The sequence below is a fragment of the Bos grunniens genome, chromosome 2, assembly GCF_055505025.1.
Source record: "Bos grunniens cultivar Pamir isolate PY7600 chromosome 2, Bosgru_T2T1.0, whole genome shotgun sequence".
NCBI lineage: Eukaryota > Metazoa > Chordata > Mammalia > Artiodactyla > Bovidae > Bos > Bos grunniens.
Window position 1 is genome coordinate 98,625,060 of NC_141166.1, and position 22,145 is coordinate 98,647,204.

Sequence of the window (22,145 nt, forward strand, 5' to 3'; positions counted from 1 at the left end):
ATATCTAGACACTGAAGCCCCCATAAGGAGACAGTTAACCACGTCAGATGACAAGGGAAGAATCTACAATGGCGTGTGACAATTCTAAGGAGCTGCATTATATAGGACTCCTGCACTAGGGGATAACTACTTTTCCTCAATCACTCTGGAGATGGAAAAATGGATGATCATGGCTACAAGCCTGGACTGCAGAAGGGAAAACTATACAACACTAGTGGAACAGCCAAGCTGATCTCTCCTCTGGGTCAAAACACATGAAACCTGCTTTGGACTTGAATGGGAGAAACCATTCATTCATGTATTTGTTTAGCCAACAATTATAGAATATCTACATTAGAAAAAACTGAATACCCCCTGATCATGGCATATTTTGTCTTACTTTTGTTTGACTTTTAGACTACAACTATTTGTCCTTTTTTGCACAATAAATGGGAAATGACAAAAAGGTAAAATTTATAAAAATGAGAAACTATCATAAACAAGTAGTAAAACTTCAGATATAAAAACAGCAGTGACTGATACTCTTGGCCTGTCAGAAAAAGAACTGAAATATGTATCATGCCCAAAGAGGTCAGCCAATTGGAAATGAGCCTCAGTAGGCAGAAAGAGGATTTCCAGTTGAGATCCCTTCTTTGAAAATTCTTCCTCTCCAAAAGCTGCTGAGGTCTGTGTGTGTGTGTGTGTGTGTATGTGAGAGAGAGAGAGACAGAGAGAGAGTTCAGTAGAAATACACAAGCCCATTTGTCATTTTATTACCATGCCATATATAAAGTGATAATCATAAACCTATCAAGTATCTGATTTAGGAGGAACCTAATAGACTTCCCTGGTGGCTCAGACGGTAAAGCGTCTGCCTACAATGTGGGAGACCTGGGTTCAATCCCTGGGTCGGGAAGATTCCCTGGAGAAGGAAATGGCAACCCACTCCAGTATTCTCGCCTGGAAAATCCCATGGACAGAAGAGCCTCTTAGGCTGCAATCCATGGGTTTGCAAAGAGTTGGACACAACTGAGCGACTTCACTTTTCACTAACAGATCAAATAATGGTTCATTCTCTTCAATTATAATCAAGGACATGAGACTTAGAGAGTTTACTCATTAGTGGCAGAGCCCAGACTTGTTAATCTTGGACATACAATTAACGTAGGTTTGATTCAGGCCTCTCGGAGACTTATGATGCATTTGGAAGTCAGAACATATTCCGTGGCAACCAAAAATAGGAAGTCCAAAGGTTCAAAGTTTCTGTAGTTTAATATTCATGATGAGAAAAAGGGAACTCAGGTGAAAGTATTGTGCCCGTGGCTGCAGTGGTTTTCCAGATTTGTTAATGAAGAATTAGTGGAAGCCATCATCTAACTGCCAAGATGCCCCTGGTGCTTTTGTGCATTCAAAGTCTTTGTGCCTGAGTAGAATACTGAAGACCACATTTGACTTTCTGGCATTATGTTAGAAATGAAATAGAAACTGATTTGAAACTTAGCTCCATCTACCACAAATTCCAGCATGGAGGATCTTTCTAGAACATTATTAGAACATATTGTAAATGCCAAGAATGGCCAAATCCTCTAACCTGTGTTGATCTTTATTCTATGACAATGATTCTACTTTCCCAAATGCTGAGGAAGACAGGGTTGCAGTCATGAGCTATAGCAACTTATTCAACAACTTAATCTCACCTACACATTTAGTATGGGCTTCCCAAGTGGCGTTAGTGGTAAAGAACCCACCTGCCGATGCAGGAGACATAAGAGAAGTGGGTATGATCCCTGGGTTAGGAAGATCCCCTGGAGAAGGGCATGGGAACCTACCCCAGTATTCTTTCATGGAGAATCCCAAAGACAGAGGAGCCTCGTGGGCTACAGTCCATAGGGTTGCAAAGAGTCAGACACAACTGAAGTGACTTAGCAGGCATGCACACATTTAGTATATGCTCCAATTTTTAGGTGTAGGTATAACCCATATCTCTAACTTTGTACCTTTCAAAGCTCACACAGAATTACCAGCAAATGAACATGGACACATGAGAGCAATGAAATGGATTTACTCTTTCATTTAGTATGGTGGAAAAGGACTAAATACATGGCAGCCAAATCTATATTTCCTCGAAATCAAGTCAATCTTGCAAAAAGCTCTTTTTCAAAGACTCACTGTGAAAAGCCCAGAAATGGCACTGCCCTGACACACCAGTACACCACGCTGTCCCCACCTTCTGCTCTTGACAATGAGGGTTGAACTCAGTTTAACTGGCAGGGAGATGCCTCTCTTTGATCATCACAGATGGACCCATCTATCAGCATGTCATGTGGGCGTCAGTTAGAGCTGACTTACGTTTTTCTCCGCTTTGGCAAAGTCATAATGATTATGTAAATTTATCTGCGGGCTGTTAACTTGTAATGAAGGAAGAAAATATGTCCTGTGCGTGTATCAGTCTGCGAGATGTATAATGACTTTCCCTTTTCTCTCCACAGCATGGCATGGGCATCCCCTCCATTTCTATTATGCTTCATGAACTCATTAAATTACTATACCATGCCCGATGCTCTGACGTTACCATTATCAGAATCGGCACATCAGGGGGAATAGGTGAGATGAACTGATTTCTAAACTATACTAATAAATTCAAGGAGTGGTTCTGTACAGGGTAACTAGCTGCCAAAGCATACCAACATACCCAGAGCCCCGCTGAAACCCAGATGGGCTGAAAAGTGTCAGGAGGCTGAGCTTGAGGCAATTTGGAAATTTAAACTTAGAGAAAACTAAAGGAATTTAAAGAAATGTGTGTGTGTATATATATATGTATATATATATATGTGTATGTACATATATATGTATGTATAATCTTTCTCTTTTTACCTGCATGGAAACCTGGAGTGAGATCTCACACTGCCTATTGCCCAAATAGGCTTAGGTGTTTTTAAGGGGAAGAGTGGAATAACTGCTAGGAAATTTGTTTTGAGGATAAGAGTAAGTTTCAAGGGTTAGCATACATTTTGAGGCTTAAAAATTTTATAAGTGACAGAAATAAGTGTTTTCAAGTGAAAAAAAATCACTAAGACTTGCTTTGTTTATCAGCTAAGTAAGATGTCAATAGTTCTCAGGAAAACATTGCTTTTAGCTCACATCAGTGACTACCCTTTACTTGGCTTGGTCTGGGTCTTTTCTACATGGACATACCAGAAGACATCAGGCCAGGCTGTTAGGGAAGAGTTGGGTGACGCTTCCAAAGTTTTTCTCAGCACCTCGCCTCCTCCCTTACTCCTCGGCCGGCCAGGCAACTGGTCAGGAGCCTTGTTAATATATCTACCCTGGGTTCAGGTAAAGTTCTGAGGAGACCTTCGTTTTCAACCGTTTCCTCAGGAGCAGATCTTGTGAGAGGATGATTCTACTATGTCAAGAAATGCAAACAGAGCAGGGCATTGTACCTGAAAAGCTTGGGTTGACAGAGTGACAGGACTGAATGGGAATTTTTTTTTTTTAAGCTGGGAATTATTAACAAAAATTTGGTCTTACAATTACACAGGTGGCTAAGTTGTGCTTCACTGGAAACCAACATGTTTAAAAAAAAATCATGTCCTTTCCACAGCTATTGTACAGGAATAAAGTCCATCCAAGACCCTCACAGGTGGATTAAAGGACATCTATGGATGTTCATTTGGAAAGAGAAGGAGAATGTTAGCAATCATTGTTAGATCAGGCATCCTTCTGGATGGTTATTTAGCCAATGTTATGCCAAATAGGCAATGGTAGGAAATGAGGCATTTGGGGATGAAATGGATAATGTTGTTATAAAAAGTGCTCAGAATTCTTGAGTTGTGGGATACAAGGATCTGTCTGTGCAGCACGTGCCCATGCAGTGTACCATCCTGAGCACTGAGGTTTCCCTGTGATATTGGCAAGTGTCCAGTGTGGGCCAGGTACCCTACTGACCATCCAGCTTATGGTCATGGACTCTAGGTGTCTTGCTTCATGATACATACATCCCTTGCAGCACAATGAAGGGCTATGGATTGTGGGAAATTAAAGCAATGTGCTCTTGTGGATATCTATCATTTTGAAGTTCTGGTGTCACTAAGAATTCTTAGCTTATTGGTAAGATGTGTTTGTTTGTTTTGTCTTATGAAACATTGATTTGGAGATGAAGAAGGTGTAACTTGTTTCTCCCCCAATTTATGTTTCCATTCTTTAAATGAGCCAACAAAACTTGATGATGATCAAGTACTTGAATAAATAGTAAATAGTACATTAGCCTTTAACTGGGACATAAATGTTCCAATGCATCTAAATATTAGGATGGCATGTGAATAATTTCATTATTGATGTCCACATTTTCAGTTTCCTTCTCAGTCACTTTCTTGTCTTTAGGACATTGTAAATAATTCAAGAAGCTACTTTTTTGATTTATTTAAAAAGTATTTGACCTACCAAGGTTCTATCATCATAGTCTACTTTGGGTCTCTACCTGGATTTTCTAAATTAACCACATGTTGACAATGTTTGAATTTATTAAGAACCCAGAAGGATATGGCTAGGCACTATGGTAAGGGTTTGTAATTTTTTTCTACACTAAGTCACATAATCAATATTTTAGGATTTGCAAGCCATACGGTTTCTGTTGCAACATCTGAACTCTGCCATTAGTGTGGAAACAATCATTAAAAATATGCAAATGAGTGAATGTGGCTGTGTTTCAATAAAACTCTATTTACAAAGATGGACTGGATCTGGCCCATGAGTTGTAGTTTGCAGATCTCTGTCTATGGCATCTCTATGGAAACGTTTCACTCATTCAATGAGTTTTTACTGAGTACTTATAATGTGTCATGGATCACAGCTTTGTTGTGGCAAAAGGGCTTGCATAACTCAATGAAACTATAAGCCATTCCATGCAAGGCCACCCAAGATGGACAGGTCATAGTGAAGAGTTCTGACAAAACGTGGTACACTAGAGGAAGAAATGGCAACCCACTCCAGTATTCTTGCCACGAGAACGCCATGAACAATATGAAAAAGCAAAAAGAAAAGCAAAAAGATATGACACCAGAAGATGAGCCCTCCAGTTCAGAAGGTGTCCAAAATGCTACTGGGGAAGAGCAGGGGGCAACTACTATTAGTTCCAGGAAGAATTAGGTGGCTGGGCCAAAGCGGAAATGACACCCAGTTGTGGATATATCTGGTGGTGAAAGTGAAGTTCCATGCTGTGAATAATAATATTGCATAGGAACCTGGAATGTTAGGTCTAAAAATCTAGGTAAACTGGAGGTGTTCAAGCAGGAGATGGCAAGATTGAACATCGACATCTTAGGAATCAGTGAACTATAATGGAACAGAAAGGTCGAATTTAATTCAGGTGACCGTTATATCTACTACTGAGTGCAAAAATCCCTTAGAAGAAAGAGAGTAGCCCTCATAGGCAATAAGAGTCCCAAAGGCAGTACCTGTGTGCAGCTTCAAAAACAAAAGAATGATTTTGATTCATTTCTAGGCAAACCATTCAATATCACAGTAATCCAAGTCTATGCCCCAACCACTGATGCCAAAGAAGCTGGAGTTGATTGATACTATGAAGACCTGCAAGACCTTTTAGAACTAACACCAAAAAAAGATGCCTTTTTCATCATAGGGGAATTGAATGAAAAGGTAGGAAATCAAGAGATACCCAGAATAACAGGCAAGTTTGGTCTTGGGGTACAAAATGAAGCAGGGTAAATGCTAACAGAGTTTTTTCACAAGAAGATGCTGGTCACAGCAAATATCCTTTTCCAATAACCCAAGAGACAGCTCTACACATGGACATCACAAGATGGTCAATACTGAAATCAGATTGATTATGTTCTTTGCAGCCAAAGACAGAGAAGCTCTATACAGTTAGCAAAAACATGACCTGGAGCTGACTGTGGCTCAGATCACCAGTTCCTTATTGCAAAATTCAGGCTTAAATTGAAAAAAGTAGGGAGATCAACTAGGATCTCTTCAAGAAAATTGGAGATATCAAGGGAACATTTCATGCAAGGATGAAAAGTGAAAGTGAAAGTCGCTCAGTTGTGTCTGACTCTTAGTGACCCCTTGGACTACAGTCTGCTAGGCTCCTCTGTCTATGGAACTCTCCAGGTAAAAATACTGGAGTGGGTTGTCATTCCCTTCTCCAGAGGATCTTCCTGACCCAGGGATCGAACCTGGGTCTCCTGCATTGCAGGCAGACTCTTTATCAACTGAACCACTATGATAAAAGACAGAAATGGTAAGGACCTAACAGAAGCAGAAGAGATTAAGAAGAAGTGGCAAAAATATACAGAAGAACTATACAAAAAGGTCTTACTGACCTAGATAATCATGATGGTGTGGTTATTCACCTAGAGCCGAACATCTAGGAATGTGAAGTCAAATGGGCCTTAGGAAGCATCACTATGAACAAAGCTAGTGAAGGTGACAGAATTCCTGCTGAGCTATTTAAAATCCTAAACGATGATGCTGTTAAAGTGCTGCACTCAACATGTCAGCAAATTTGGAAAACTTAGCAGTGGCCACAGGACTAGAAAATGTCAGTTTTCCTTCCAATTTGAAAGAAGAGCAATACTAAAGGAATGTTCAAATCACCATACAATTGAGTTCATTTCACATGCTAGCAAGGTTATACTCCAAATCCTTCAAGTTGGTTTCAGCAGTAGGTGAACTGAGAACTTCCAGGTTTACCAGCTGGGTTTTGAAGAGGCAGAGGAACCAAAGATCAACTTGCCAACATTCACTGGATCATGGAGAAAGCAAGATAGTTCCAGAAAAACATCTACCTCTGCTTTATTGACTCCACTAAAGCCTTTGACTGTGTGGATCACACCGAACTTGGAAAACTCTTAAAAAGATAGGAGTACCAGACCACTTTACCTGTCTCTTGAGAAATCTGTATGGGGGTCAAGAAACAACAGTTAGAACTGGACATAAAACAAAAGACTGGTTCCAAATTATGAAAGCAGTATGACAAGGCTATATATTGTCACCTTGCTTCTTTAACCGTTATGCAGAGTATATCATACAAAACAGTGGGTTGGATGGATCACCAGCTATAATCAAGATTGCCAGGAGAAATATCAATAACCTCAGATATGCAGATGATACCACTCTAAAGGCAGAAAATGAAGAGGAACTAAAGAGCCTCTTGATGAGAGTGAAAGAAGAGAGTGGAAAAGCTGGCTTGAAACTCAACATTCAGAAAATTAAGATCATGGCATCCGATCCCATCACTTCATGGCAAATAGAAGGGGGAAAACTGGAAACAGTGTCAGATTTTATTTTCTTGGGCTCCAAAATCACTGTATATAGTGACTGCAGCCATGAAATAAAAAGACACTTGCTCCCTGGAAAGAAAGCTGTGACAAACCTAGACAGTATATTAAAAAGCAGAGAGACATCACTTTGCCAACAAAGGTTCATATAGTCAAAGCTATGGTTTTTCCAGTAGTCGTGTATGGATGTGGGAGTTGGACCATAAAGAAGGTTGAGCGCCATAACTGAAGCTTTCAAATTGTGGTGCTGCCCTTTCGGCTGGAACTGCCACCTTCCAGTAAATCACAAAAATAACCAACACAAAGGCAAAGAGGAGGGGCACCCACTACATGTTCCCTAGGCCTTTCAGAAAACATGGAGTTGTTCCTTTGGCCACATACATACAAATCTACAAGAAGGATGATATCGTGGATATCAAGGGAATGGGTACTGTTGAAAAAGGAATGCCCCACAAATGTTACCATGGAAAAACTGGGAGAGTCTACAATTTTACCCAGCATTATGTTGGCATCATTGTAAACAAACAAGTTAAGGGAAAGATTCTTGCCAAGAGAATTAATGTGCATAAGGCAGTGGCAACCCACTCCAGTACTCTTGCCTGGAAAATCCCATGGACGGAGGAGCCTGGTGGGCTGCAGTCCATGGGGTCGCTAAGAGTCGGACACGACTGAGCGACTTCCCTTTCACTTTTCACTTTCATGCACTGGAGAAGGAAATGGCAACCCACTCCAGTATTCTTGCCTGGAGAATCCTAGGGATGGGGGAACCTGGTGGGCTGCCGTCTATGGGGTCGCACAGAGTCGGACACGACTGAAGCGACTTAGCAGCAGCAGCAGAGCATATTAAGCAACCGAAGAGCTGAGATAGCTTCCTGAAATGTGTGAAGGAAAATGATCAGAAAAAGAAGGAAGCCAAAGAGAAAGGAACTTGGGTTCAACTGAAGTGCCAGCCTGCCCTACCCAGAGAAGTACACTTCGTGAGGACCAATGGAAAGGAACCCGAACTACTGGAGCCCATTCTCTATGGATTCATGGCCTGATGGATGTAAAAATAAAGACCTGGGCTTAAAAAAAAAATTGTGGTGCTGGTGAAGACTCTTGAGAGTCACTTGAACTGCAAGGAGATCAAACCAGTCAATCCTAAAGGAAACCAATTCTGAATATTCATTGGAAGGACTGCTGCTGAAACAGAAGCTTCAGTACTTTGGCCACCTGATTTGAAGAGTTGACTCATTGGAAAAGTCCCTGATGCTCAGAAAGATTGAAGCCAAAAGGAGAAAGGGGTGGCAGAGGATGAGATGGTTAGATTGCATCATCAACTCAATGGACATGAATTTGAGCAAATTATGGATCTTAGTGAAGGACAGAGGAGCCTGGTGTACTGCAGTCCATAGGGTTACAAAGAGTTGGATTCTTAGTGACTGAATAACAACAAAACCTATAATGTGATAGGCATAATACTACCAAGGAGAAAACAGAGGACAAATACTGCTCTTGCCTCTTTATAGAGCCTATGTTTTATCAGGATAACAGACAAACAAATGAAGAATTATGAAAAGTGTAATGAATCTTAGGACAGAGAGAATCTAGTGAAGAAAGTGTGGTCACTCAGTCACGGCCAACTGTCTGTGACCCCGTGGACTATAGCCTGCTAGGCTCCTCTGTCCATGGGATTTCCCAGGCAAGAATACTGGAGTGGGTTTGCCATTTCCTTCTCCAGGGATTCTTCCCAACTCAAGGATTGAACCCAGGTCTCCTGCATTGTAGGTGGATTCTTTACCATCTGAGCCACCATGGAAAGCCATCCTGGGGAAATTGAATGTAATCTATCTGTGTGACCTTTTAGACCTCCCCATACCCCATTGTGGATTCAGATCTTTTGAAGGAAGTGATTTAAACTGACACTTGAAAAATGGGTTGGAGTTAGTCTGATGAAAGTGCATGGGGGAGGATGAGAGAGCGAATCAGGCCAGGGGAATAACAGTTGTCAGAAAATGGTTTCTCAAGTCCCAGAGACTTGAGTTCCTGAGTCCCAAGAGCAAACCAGACTTTGTAGCAATGGAAGGTCAGACAAGAGGCCTAATTTACATGGGGTAGGAGAGGGGAGGAGGGAATGGATGTGACGAAGATCAAATGGAAGAGAGGACAGTGATGCAAAGAAATTATAGTAATCAAAGAGTTGCAGAGAAGATTAAATATCAAGTAGTCACATCACTTTATGAAGGCTACTTGCTGGCAGTCTCACTTAGTTTATTCCTGACCTAATTTATTCAAATTTGAGCCCGAAGGCCAATACTAATTTGCATGCCCAAGAGTCATGTTTATCTTGAAATCTAAACCCCGTCACATTGTAAATGTGACTCTGGAAAGACAGCAAATGTAAATGCCTGTTTGGAATGTTACTATTAATTGCATTTGGAAAAGAAAATAATTTAAAACTTGAAAGTCCACAGAATCATTAGCAACTAGCATTAATTAATGCTGGAAGAAGAGATTATATTATATACTATGTGTCACAAGTCAACTCTAAGTGACATTCTTCTGTAACCACCTATTTATTCCCACACTGCAGGGATTGCACCGGGATCTGTTGTAATAACAGATGAAGCTGTAGACTCCTTCTTTAAGCCCCGGTTTGAACAGGTAATCTTGGACAACATTGTCACCAGAAGTACTGAACTTGACAAAGAACTGGCTGAGGAAATATTCAACTGTAGCAAAGAAATTTCCAACTTCCCAACCCTCATTGGACATACGATGTGTACTTATGATTTTTATGAAGGTGAGAAGAATTTATAAACTGTGAAAGCAGCAGAAAATTACCAGCAATATTTTGTTATTCAAACCTATAATTAATATTAAAAACTTCACCATAGAGAATTAATAGTTGGGGATTTAAAAAGGCACTGAAACAGCCTTTTCAACTTACTAAAGTAAAGAAATGTAAGGACATAATAAGCAGAAGAGACATACACACAATGAATTTATTTTGAGAGTGAGTTTAATCCTCCAAGAACAAATTGGATACTCTATGCAATTAGTGATGTTAGCAAAATCTTATCTCTGTTTATACCTTTAATTTAAACTGGAGAAAGGGGATAAACGTCTATGCTTCTGCCATTTTGAGGTACATTCACCTGTACCTTGAAAAGAAGCAGGTGCCTATTAAAGAGCGGGAACCAGGAAATCAGGAGAAATACTTGGAGGAGGAAATCTTGAAGGGATGGAATAGTCTCAGATCAGTTCTCTTCTCTCTCAGCCATGAGTAAAATGTCCTCAAATCAAGTTTAGGGACAAATTGAAGGTGACTTCTGAGTAGCAGTTCTTGCTACAGGGGTGGGGGGCCAGGAGAAAAAGCGTTCCGGGACAGACCCTGCTCATTCCACAAGAAAAATCTAACCAGGGCTGGTACCATTCCTTGGAGGGCATTCTAGAAATCTTGTAGTATAGCTGTGTCTGAGTATGTTCATTAAACCACATATTACTTCACTTTAAATTATTTTTCTTTTCCCTTTGGATCAAACTTAAAGTATTACATTGAATTATAAATAATTATGTATGAAGATACATTATATTATCTATACAGGTTACTTCAGGTTAGCAAACGTGTTGTCACAACATATGTGTTATAAAATAGGAGGTGCTTTGGGTCTGATAGGGTAAAGACTCCATCTCAGGCCACTGGTCCCTTCATTAGGAGGGTCACCAATGAGTTTAAGCCAGAGCTTGCAAAGAGCACAGGTAGGAGTCAATGTTTCTTTGGGCTGCACAGTATTTTTAAAGTGTGAATTGTTTTGCCAACATTTATACGTTCTGGATTTTTCATATGAAAAATATACAGATTTAGGGCTTCTTGAAATAACATAATAGCATAATATTAAAAATATAAAATAATTTATGCATGGCCGCCCTGGCAAGTCACATCTGGGGCTGCATTCATTGAAGGTGAGGTGAGGCTGCTCCCTCCCCACCAGGCACACCTCATTGACATTACCTGCTTGACTTGTGGGACGTCCGAGTTTAGATTGGTTCATTAGTGGTGTTAGCAGGCAGCTACAAGGAGTGCAGGAGAAGTAGGCAGAGTAGAAGTAGCATGAAAGATAAAGGAAAAGGGAAAAGGAGAGGAAAGGGAGACAAAAAAAGAGAATTGTGCAATATGGATAACAGTGTATACTGGCCTCCCTGCTTCAACAGGACACCCTTGGAGGTAGGACCCGGTGAAGTCTGTCCCCAGCGCATGCACAGTGGAGTCATAGCATCTGCCTTTTCTCTGGCCCCACTAATAGGTGCAGGTGGAAAAAGTGCTAAATAAACACTGAGAGCATCCTAAAAGGGAAAAACATGATCACAAAAGGCTGGCGTGCAGCCTGAGGTGTGTGGCAGGGAACAGGGTTGACAAATCAACTGTCTGTATGTACCTACCGTGGTCATGATGGTCAGATGGAACTGCAATATCCAAACCACCCTCCCAGTCCTCGAATAGCTTAGGATCATCACTGGGGCTTGGAGCATTATATTCTTCCGCAGCAACTGTTTCTGGGCCATCTGCCAGTCACAGGAGCAACTTGAGATTTTCCTCAAAGGGCAGATCATCCAGCAACCCTCAGATCCTGCTATCCCTGGGCACAGTGCTGGTTGCTGAGGCCACTCAGTGGTTACTTGCCCCAGAGTTGGGGAGCTCAGTGCCATGGAGACCCCACTCTATGTGAGATGCTTGAGCTAGGCACAATCTTGCCTCATGTCCTCTGGTAGGATGATTCAGATGGCTAGATTTATCTTATCTGAGTTAGCCACAGAGCACTTGGTCTGACAGCAAGCCTCTTAGTGATGCCACAGCGACCGTAGAGGACATCAAGTCGCTAAACATTCTCCATTCTCTTTCAGGCCAGGGTCGACTCGATGGAGCACTGTGCTCTTTTTCCAGAGAAAAGGGTTTAGATTACTTGAAGAGAGCATATAATGCCGGCATCAGAAATATCGAAATGGAATCTACAGTGTTTGCAGCCATGTGTAGACTTTGTGGTCTAAAAGGTAAGATATTCATGAACGCCTAGGGTCAAATTATCTTCTTTCATGAAGTTATTTTCACACTTCAGGAGAAGAAAAAGGAATTCAGCTATATATTACTTTGGGTTGAAAGCACGATTAGGTCTTAGTATCTTGTGAGTGGGCAGGACATTATTCCTATTTTGCAAATGAGGCAACGAAACCTTAAGGGTCAGAAGTGAGTTGCCCACCATCACTAGATAGTGGGTTATGTCGCCAAGACTTGACAGCTGGTTCAGTTTTCTTCATCCTAATAGTGACTGCTGTTTTCTACTACAATTGAATTTACTGAGACATAACACAAATAACATATCCCTAAAACAGTCCATCAAAGGACAAAACATCAGTGGAGCAGTGTGTTTTTAGAGTTAATTTACATGCATTTTTGCTTTTCCCACCCTTTTATTTTGAAAAGAAATCAAGAATACAGAAAAATTAAAAGAATAGTATAATACTTAGGTACCCTTTACTAAAATTCAAGTTTTTAGTATTTTCATGTTTGTGCATATATATCTAAATATATATGTACGTGTGTGTATGTATATATGTGTGTATGCATATATATATATATATAAACACACATCTATTTGGTTTTTTCTTCTGAATCATTATAAATAAATTACAAATATCATGCCACTTAACTTTTGTACCTCAGCATCATTTCCTAAGAATAAGGATGTTCTCCTAATGTCCATAATATAATTATCAAACAAGAAAAGCTAAGAAAAGTAAAAATCATTTCATAACATCATTTAACATCCATTCCATATTTAAATTTTATGATTGTCCTAAGAATATCTTTGAAGAGTACTTTAATCCAGTATTGAATTAACTTTATATGTTGTATTGCTTGGTTATTGTATCTCTATATTTTTACAACTAGAATAGTCTCTCTACTTTTCTTTTTTCCCTGGGATTGTGATTTTTTTGAAAAGTCCAGGCTGCTATCCTGTAGCACACCCATGATCATTTCAAGGTTTTGCTTGTGCATTTATACTGAATATTTCCTGTAAAGCAGAAGCAAAATCTAGGGGCTTGATTAGAGTCAGCTATGTGGCAAGAAGATTTCATAGTAATGTAAGCTATGTACATTAGTTTTTCTTGTTCCATATCAGAGAAAGGTAAGGTGAAGATATTCCACTATCAGTAATTTTGCATCACTTGGTTCAGGTGGTAACATCCATCTCTCTCCATTGAAAAATTAATGCTTTCTCTTTGTAAGTAACAAGTAACCTTGGGGATGATAATTTGGCATTTTGATAATTTTGATTTTCTAATTCCATCATTCCTCCTACATATATTAGCTGGTATTTTTTAAAAAGAGGCTTTCTTTCTCACACTCCTCTCTCTCTCTCTCTCTCTTTGGTGACAGGGAGTTATTGTTTTGCTGATTTTGGTCAAAGCAGTTTGTATATACGGCTTCTGTCATTATTCTTTTTGATACTCAAATTATCCCAAAATTGGCTAGGAAGAGTCTCTTCTAGCATCCTTTTTTGACATAATCCTCTTAGCGCTTAGGCATCACTTGCATCAGGTTTGAAATCATCCATTTCTCCAAGAAGCTCTGCTTCTTTGGGTGGAGAATGGCATTATGAAGCCAAATATGGATGTGGCATGCATTTTTATTTTGGGTGAAATTATTCCGATAGAACCACTAACCTTTAACCAATACCAAGAAAACCTATTGTAGTAAAACATAATTTTCACAAGAATTAATCAATATAACTATTCTTTTTGATTTTAAATTATTTTCATACTCATCTTCTAGATTAAAAAAATCAAGCTTAACTGATCGAAAAGGTAAAGCTGCAAAGTTAGTTAAATATTATATATTAACTTGGCTATGAAAGCCTCAGATCTAAAGCTAAATATCATCATCTAAAATAATATTTTTGAGTGGCAAGCAGTCCCCAAATATGAATAATGATGTTCAAGAAAACATTGGAGCAACTTTTTTTTTAAATGCCTAGTTTTGTTTTTCACATGGCAATTATCTTTTTTCATAAGAGTCCATAAAAAATGTCATCTATTCAAATGTGTTTTAGAGCATGCCTACTGAGTGCATGGCACAATACAAGAAGCCTGGTTTTTTAATCAGATTTTTGGCTGATAAGATTTGTCTCAATCATTGTCTTCCTAAAGAGAGAAGAACTTTCTCCTATGCATCAGCTAGTTTCCTGAGGACCCAGGCAGTGTGGACACAGCAGAGGATGACACAGACTCTCTGCCCTTGAGGAGTTCTAGAGAGGAGAGAAATAACAACAAAGAGTTATCTATAACAATATAGTAGTGTGTTAGATGCTGAGGAGCATGATGGTGAAAAAATAAGGCAGGGAAAGGGCACAGGGACAACCAAGGTAGGGAGGAAAACCATAAATTAAAATAGGGAAGGGTGCACGGAGAAGGTGCCATTTAGGAAAATGCCACATGGGTGTCTGGGCAAAGCAGTCTGGGAAATGCAAATCTAAGACTGCCAAGCAGGAGCATTCAGAGTGTGCTGGACACACAGGGAGACCAGTGTGTCTGGAGGGCAGTGACAGCAGTGGAGAGGGTAGGAGATGGAGTGAGTGAGGACTGTGTGGTCCCCGTGAGAACTGTGACTTTCACTCTGAGCAACATGAGAAGCCATTGGAGGCCTTTGAATGGAAAAGTGATGGGATCTGGCTTGCCTTTGAACAGCAGCACACTGGCTGCTGATCTGGGAAGAGCCTACTGGGGTCCATGGCAGAAGCAGGGAGAAAGGAGGGCTGATCCCATAGTCTAGGGAGATATGAACAACACATGTACACCTGTGGCGGATTCATTTTGATATTTGGCAAAACTAATACAATTATGTAAAGTTTAAAAATAAAATAAAATTAAGAAAAAAAAAAAAGAAAGTGGGAAGCAATCATGTTAGAAGCAAACGCAACAAGATTTGTTGACAATGTGATGTGAATTTGGAGAGAAACACAAGAGTGAAGATCAACTCCCGGGCTTTGGGCCTGAACAGCTGGAAGGATGGAGTTATCACAGTTGAGACAGAGAAAATTCGGTGGGGCTTTGGGGGTACTGTGAAAGTGAAAGTTGCTCAGTCATGTCCGACTCTTTGTGACCCCCTGGACTATACAGTCCATGGAATTCTCCAGGCCAGAATACTGGAATGGGTAGCCTTTCCCTTCTCCAGGGGATCTTCCCAACCCAGGGATCAAACCAAGGTCTCCCACATTGCAGGCAGATTCCTTACCAGCTGAGCCACAAGGGAAGCCCAGGAATACTGGAGTGAGTAGCCTATCCCTTCTCCAGTGGATCTTCCTGACCCAGGAATTGAACCAGGGTCTCCTGCATTGCAGGCAGATTCTTTACCAACTGAGCTATCGAGGAAGTCCTGGGGGTACTGTAGTAGATGTCAAATAGAGGTTAAATAAGCAGGTGGGTTTATCAATCTTGAGTTTAGGTGTGAAGTTTTGACTGGAAAAGTAAAGAAAGTTGTAAGTTGACAACATGTAGGTAGCATTTAAAGTCCTGCAATGAATGAGATGACAAAGCAAATCAATGTAGAAACAGATGAAAAAGTTAGGGCAGGTGAGGAGGTCTAGCAGAAACTAAGGAGGAGGGGTCAGTGCAATTGGCAGAGCACTTGGAGAGTCTAGTGTCCCAGAACCAAAGAAGAAATCTTCAAAGAAGCAAAGAATTATAGCCCGATAATGATTTCACAAGTAGAATTTTAATTCTAGTATTTATTCTTATTGTCACCTAATTTTAATACACAAAGCTACAAACAAAATGTATGTGGCAACATTTCTAAGCACATCTTAGAAAGAAGTTGTAGGTCACAAGAAGAGATTAATTGTAGAACCATTACTCTCATCACAGAGTGAATGCACACACAAATCCTTGAAACATACGAGTGAAGGATGCAATTGCATCCTTGTCCTCTTTAGAAGGCCATCATTAATACCCGCTTTCAGGGAAGCAATAACACCTGCTTTTCTGCCACGAGTCAGTGAAGGTGGGAGGCCTAGCCGGGAGCAACTCGCCCTTCCCTGAGCAGCAGCCCAACCAGCACATGAACTGCAGGAACACCTGGATTCAGATGATATCTGCTCCAGGAAATGTTTCCTCACATCTCTTTATTATGGAACTAGCAAGTGGTCACCTGAGTCATGACTCCCTCTAATATGCAAATGGAGGAAATTTTGATAACCAGTGTAGTCAAACACAACACGCCAGGTCACAAACTGCTGCCCTGATGTAAGTTTGGCGATCACCATCAGTTCTTTCTTAAGAGGCAGTCAGAGAGAGTTCTAGGCTTGTGAACACTGGACCCAAGTCTTTCTTTGAAATGTTGCCAAAACTTCAGAGAAGTTACTCTGTTATGAGAGAGTTTTTGCCCTTGCCACAGGTCCTTGTGACCTTGCTCTCTCTGCCACCTGCAGGTCCCCTCCTAGGCTCTTTCCTCTCTAGCTTGCTCTAGTTCCTGCCCTCTGCTGTGTTTTCCCTTTTCTGTTGCTATTGAAGCTGTTGGTAGATGACTTCAGCCTGCCAATAGCTGTCTTCCAGGCCAATGATGCAGCCTTTTCCTTGAGCAGATCCCTTCTGGGCTGCCAACATTCACACTAAAGGTTATATCTGTAAGTATGTAATTCTGTAGTTCTTGGGAGAATTTCTGTCCAAATTTCTTCTTGGTGACAGGGACTCTTTATCTCCCTCAGACACCACTGTTTCCAAAGATGAATTCTTGGTACAGGAAGATCAGCCCCTGGAAGGTCAACCACCAAGGACACAGACCAAAACCCCATGCATATGATTCTGCCACGTTCCCATCTTTCATCCCCACTTCATTATATTCTACTCCGAATGCGGTGAAGCTTGGGAAAGCTCTGTATGAGCTGGAAGAGCTTCATTTGGGGAAGGGTTGTGAGAGCCTTCACAAATGGCTGCTTTAACATACTTATCAGGGAGGTTATTTACCAATGGTAAGCAACACTGGAAAATATGTTTCATTTGGCACCAAAAGCTCAAGACTCCCAGGCCTATTCCCCCTCCCCCTCCATCTTGCTCCCACTGTCAGCAAAGACCCATTCCCCATGTGTCTCCAAATGGCCTTCTCTAATGGCATCACCGACTCAACGGACATGAGTCTGGGTGAACTCCTGGATTTGGTGATGGACAGAGGGGCCTGGCGTGCTGTGATTCATGGGGTCGCAAAGAGTCAGACACGACTGAGCGACTGAACTGAACTGAACTGAACTGAATGGCCTTTTATGTCCCTTTAGTAGTACCAGATGACTGGCTTCATACTAAGGCAATGATGCCTAATGGTTTCAGCTTATAAATAATATTTTATTTAAACAAGAGTCTTCTAGAGGATCATTGTTCTCAGAGGAGTCACTCATTGAGTATGGACTAGTTCAAAAACAGATCTTTCTGCATTCACCAGGACAAGGAGGTCCTGGGACCCCATGGACTAGCACTTCTTATCTTTACGATTCATGTAAGGTCTCACTTACATTAAGGGACATAATTCTCACTTCATCAGGGACATTTTGCATGACTGCCTAAACTACTCACTCCCATTCATTCTACTTACCCACTCATTCACTTTTTCTACCTCATTTCTCTGTATTGTATTTACTACTATACCAAGCTACATTTCTTATTTCTTTATATATTAACTTACATATAATTTTGCATGTATTAATACATGAAGATATATATTTAGCATCTCTCTCCATTACAACATAAGTACAAGAACAGGAATGCTGTTTGTAATTTTCTTGCTATATCTTTAGCACTTAGAATAATATCTGTATATGGTCCTTCAATAAATATTTGCTAAATGAATAAAAAGAATGACTACTCAACTTCTATAGACCATAGAAGATAGCTATAACAAACTCAACTGGTTTCTTGTTATTCAGCTACATTTATGGCTTGGGATTATCTAAAGGACTCTGGAATGCCTCATACTCGTCCCAGTAGGAAGTGGCAAAATGTTATAAAGTTAAGCATCCTTTTGCTATAAGGTTCATATAATACTTCTATATCTCCTAATATCTGATAGATGGACAAACTACTTGAAACGGAGCCATGGACACCTCTATGTCACTGTTGTTATCTTGATCTCATTATGCTGAAAAAGAATAGTGGGAGTCCATTGTTGCTTTAACAAAGATTTAAGTGAGGGAAATAGTGGTCTTCACCAAATTACTCTACCTTGAAAGGCTGAACCTTCAGAACCATGTAAACCCACTGTACAATGCTATATACATATATTCATCTATGGTTCTATAATATGCACACACCTTTCCATCTCTTAAAACAAAATCTACTTTAATTAAAACCCCTAACATTCTGGTTAAAGATGATATTCCTTTTGCACTGGGAACTTGTGATAAGTATGTTGAGTTTTTATCCATCTTTAAAAGACAGTGCTGGCTGCCTTTTGACACATGCTTGCTTGCATGACAATATATGAAACCTAGTATTTATCCAAGATTAGGTTCACTTAAATCTTCTTTGTCTTTAGTTTTTGGCAGTACTCACAGTGGTTTATCTTTAGGGTAAAGGAAGAATTCACTGTTATTTCTTTTGACATATACTGGGAACTTTGGGGATAAATTCAGTCTTCATAATATTACTTTACTAGAGTTTGATGAAAGCGAGCAGAATCCTGACTTTAATTCCATATTATATTCATCTGCTGATCCAAGAAATGAAGGCTACTGGGCTCTGGGAATTGCAGGATTATCATTGATAGAGTAAACAAGATATTACAACAAGGATTAAAGATTATATTCAGTCTGGAGCTGGAGTATTTCTTAACTCAAAAATGGGAAAACTGGGGTTTTAAATTATTATTATACAAAAGCAAAAGGTGACCCATTGCAGTTCTTCACCCTCACAGTATTTGCTGAGAGATACTGTAGCTCAGAGAGGCTAACAACTTTCCCAAGTTCTCACACTAAATAAGAAGTAGCTGAACTGGAACTGGAATTGACCTCTCTCTGACTTGAGGCCCCTTTGCACCATGCCCTGCTGTGTCTTCCCGGCAGCCTCCGATGGATACACAAGGTTCAGAGCCTCTATTCACAGGAAACAAAAAAATAAGTGCAGATTTTTCTATTTTATATGTTGTGAGCAGATAGTTGTGCTACTTCAGAAAGCAAAGCCCCTGAAGGCTAATCATATATCAAGATAGTGTTGAAATCAAGTAAAGCATCACATAGATACTTATTCAGTTGTAAGTATAGACATTATTTTACTGAGAAAATAAGTCAGTGTATTTGAGAAATCAGACATAAATATAAGTAATTCATGTATTATGCTTATAAAGGTAAAATTTTTTTAAATTGTTTCTTCTTATTTTGCTGGTTTTTACATATTTTTAATGAAAGTCAGTGTCTAGAATTTTGTTTGATTCATTTTAATTCTACTCTCCTGCCTCTATCCTACTTCTGCCTGCCTTGTACCAACACACTCACCCATTAGAGAATGATTTGGATCCATGGATTCAACTTTTTGTGTGATAGCATTACCTGTGACCTGCCTCTCTCCATCTATGACCCCAGTGAGGAATTCTCCCTGCTGGAGCCCCCAACCCCAGCACAGCAGCTTCCATCCTCTGCCCCTCCTGACACAGCTCTGCATGGAGGTCCAGCATCCAACAGAAGCACAAGTTCCCAAGGTTGAACCTGGATCTCCAGGAGATGACAGCATGGTCCTCACACCAAGATAATGTGAGACACAGATGCTGAGGGTGTGGGCTTGGGTGAGACCTTTGAGGTCCAACCTGCTCCTTTCTCAGAGAACAAGACTCAGAGAGTAAAAAGTGACCTGTCAAAGGAAGCACAGCTAGATCAAAACAATGATGGACTAGCCCTGATATTTCCTGCCTCTTTGCTCCCACTTTCTACACTACTCCATAAGGTATAAAAGAGTAACATATTTATCTATTGACAGATTACCTATACTTTCCCCATATTTTAAAAAGGCATGAGCAGCAGCTTTCAATAAAAGATGAATGTATAAATAATTTAAGCAAAAGTAAAGAGAATAAGAGGCATGTAGTTAAGGGAGTGAGTGAGATGTTCTCAATAGCAAAGAGCTACCTAAAAGGCCAATACTAAATATAAATAGTCTGAGTTTCCTAGAAGCCAAGTTGAAAATGTAGACTCTTTGAGTAATACAGCACTAATTATCTTGTAAAAGAAAGCATTTGAAGTTTGTCATAAAACTTTATTCAAATATGTTAAACATAAGTGATCAGCTGTATTACATTGATGGTGTCTTTAGTAACACTTTCATAAAAGATATGGGACAATTTTTGATAGAGTTAATACTAAATCTTAGTTCTAATCCAGAATTTCTTTGGGAATATAAAGTGCTAGGGTGCAGGTATGAACATTTGTTTTCATTTGATTTAATTAGGGATAAAGTTTAAAGTCTTTAAGGCAATAGTTGTCAAATATCAATGTGCAAATAATTTAACTGATAATTTTTTTTTTTTTATAAAATAAAGCTTAACTGTCCTTTTTCACTCCTCACTCCTAATTCTGTAAGTCTGCTGTTGCTGCTGCTAAGTCGCTTCAGTCGTGTCTGACTTTGTGCTACCCTAAATTAAAAGACGCTTACTCCTTGGAAGGAAAGTTATGTCCAACCTAGATAGCATATTGAAAAGCAGAGACATTACTTTACCAACAAAGGTCCGTCTAGTCAAGGCTATGGTTTTTCCTGTGGTCGTGTATGGATGTGAGAGTTGGACTGTGAAGAAGGCTGAGCGCTGAAGAATTGATGCTTTTGAACTGTGGTGTTGGAGAAGACTCTTGAGAGTCCCTTGGACTGCAAGGAGATCCAACCAGTCCATTCTGAAGGAGATCAGCCCTAGGATTTCTTTGGAAGGACTGATGCTAAAGCTGAAACTCCAGTACTTTGGCCACCTCATGCGAAGCATTGACTCATTGGAAAAGACTCTGATGCTGGGAGAGATTGGGGGCAGGAGGAGAAGGGGACAACAGAGGATGAGATGGCTGGATGGCATCACTGACTTGATGGACGTGAGTCTGAGTGAACTCCGGGAGTTGGTGATGGACAGGGAGGCCTGGCATGCTGAGATTCATGGGGTCGCAAAGAGTCGGACATGACTGAGCGACTGAACTGAACTGAACTGAACTGATAGATGGCAGCCCACCAGGCTCCCCTGTCCCTGGGATTCTCCCGGCAAGAATACTGGAGTGGGTTGCCATTTCCTTCTCCAATGCATGCATGCATGCTAAGTTGCTTCTGTCATGTCTAACTCTATGCTACCCCTTGGACAGCAGCCTACCAGGCTCCTCTGTCTACAGGATTCTCCAGGCAAGAATTCTGGAGTGGGTTGCCATTTCCTTCTCCAATATACAAATACTAGATTGGCCAAAATGTTTGTTCAGGTTTTCCCATAATATATGGGAAAATCCGAATGAACATTTTGACCAACCCAATATTTTATGTGTATATGCACATGTATATTTTTTTGAAGAGAGGTTCCAGTTACAGCTTTTATCAGGGGGAAAAAAATTAATGATCAAAGAGTTGAGAATCACTGGGAGTTCCTGGTGCAGCTCTGAGTGGATTGAGCTCCATGTTGACACTGGTGTGTTCCCATCCCATTGCAGCCTGAGGTCACTTAGCTGACAACCTCCTTGGTGACAGCTAGGTAACTAAATGTCCCTCCACAGGAGCCATCCTCCCTGCCCAATATGAGGATTATGGTAGCAAAACTGTCAGGCTTAATTCTGAAAAATTGTTTTGGGTAAGTTGGTCCCTTTTAATTGCTGGTGGAAATTGTAATTTTAGATGACA

The 22,145-nt window shown here is 40.4% G+C and overlaps 1 protein-coding gene and 1 pseudogene across 7 annotated transcripts in view; both read left to right on the forward strand.

Moving 5' to 3' along the window:
- The window catches only part of UPP2 (uridine phosphorylase 2), a 37,980-nt gene that overhangs the window by 12,233 nt on the left and 3,602 nt on the right, over positions 1-22,145 (forward strand). For 3 of the 7 annotated variants that reach the window (XM_086354000.1, XM_086354018.1, XM_086354037.1), the window contains 3 exons: positions 2,469-2,583; positions 9,850-10,059; positions 12,162-12,308. In XM_086354000.1, the coding sequence (XP_086210126.1) occupies positions 2,469-2,583; positions 9,850-10,059; positions 12,162-12,308 (472 nt within the window). Of the gene's footprint in view, positions 1-2,468; positions 2,584-3,520; positions 4,704-9,849; positions 10,060-12,161; positions 12,309-19,796; positions 19,935-22,145 lie in introns of those variants that run through there. The other 4 variants (XM_086354009.1, XM_086354027.1, XM_086354044.1 and 1 more) reach the window with 4 other exon arrangements.
- Positions 7,569-9,174, forward strand: LOC147378394 (large ribosomal subunit protein eL21 pseudogene; annotated as a pseudogene).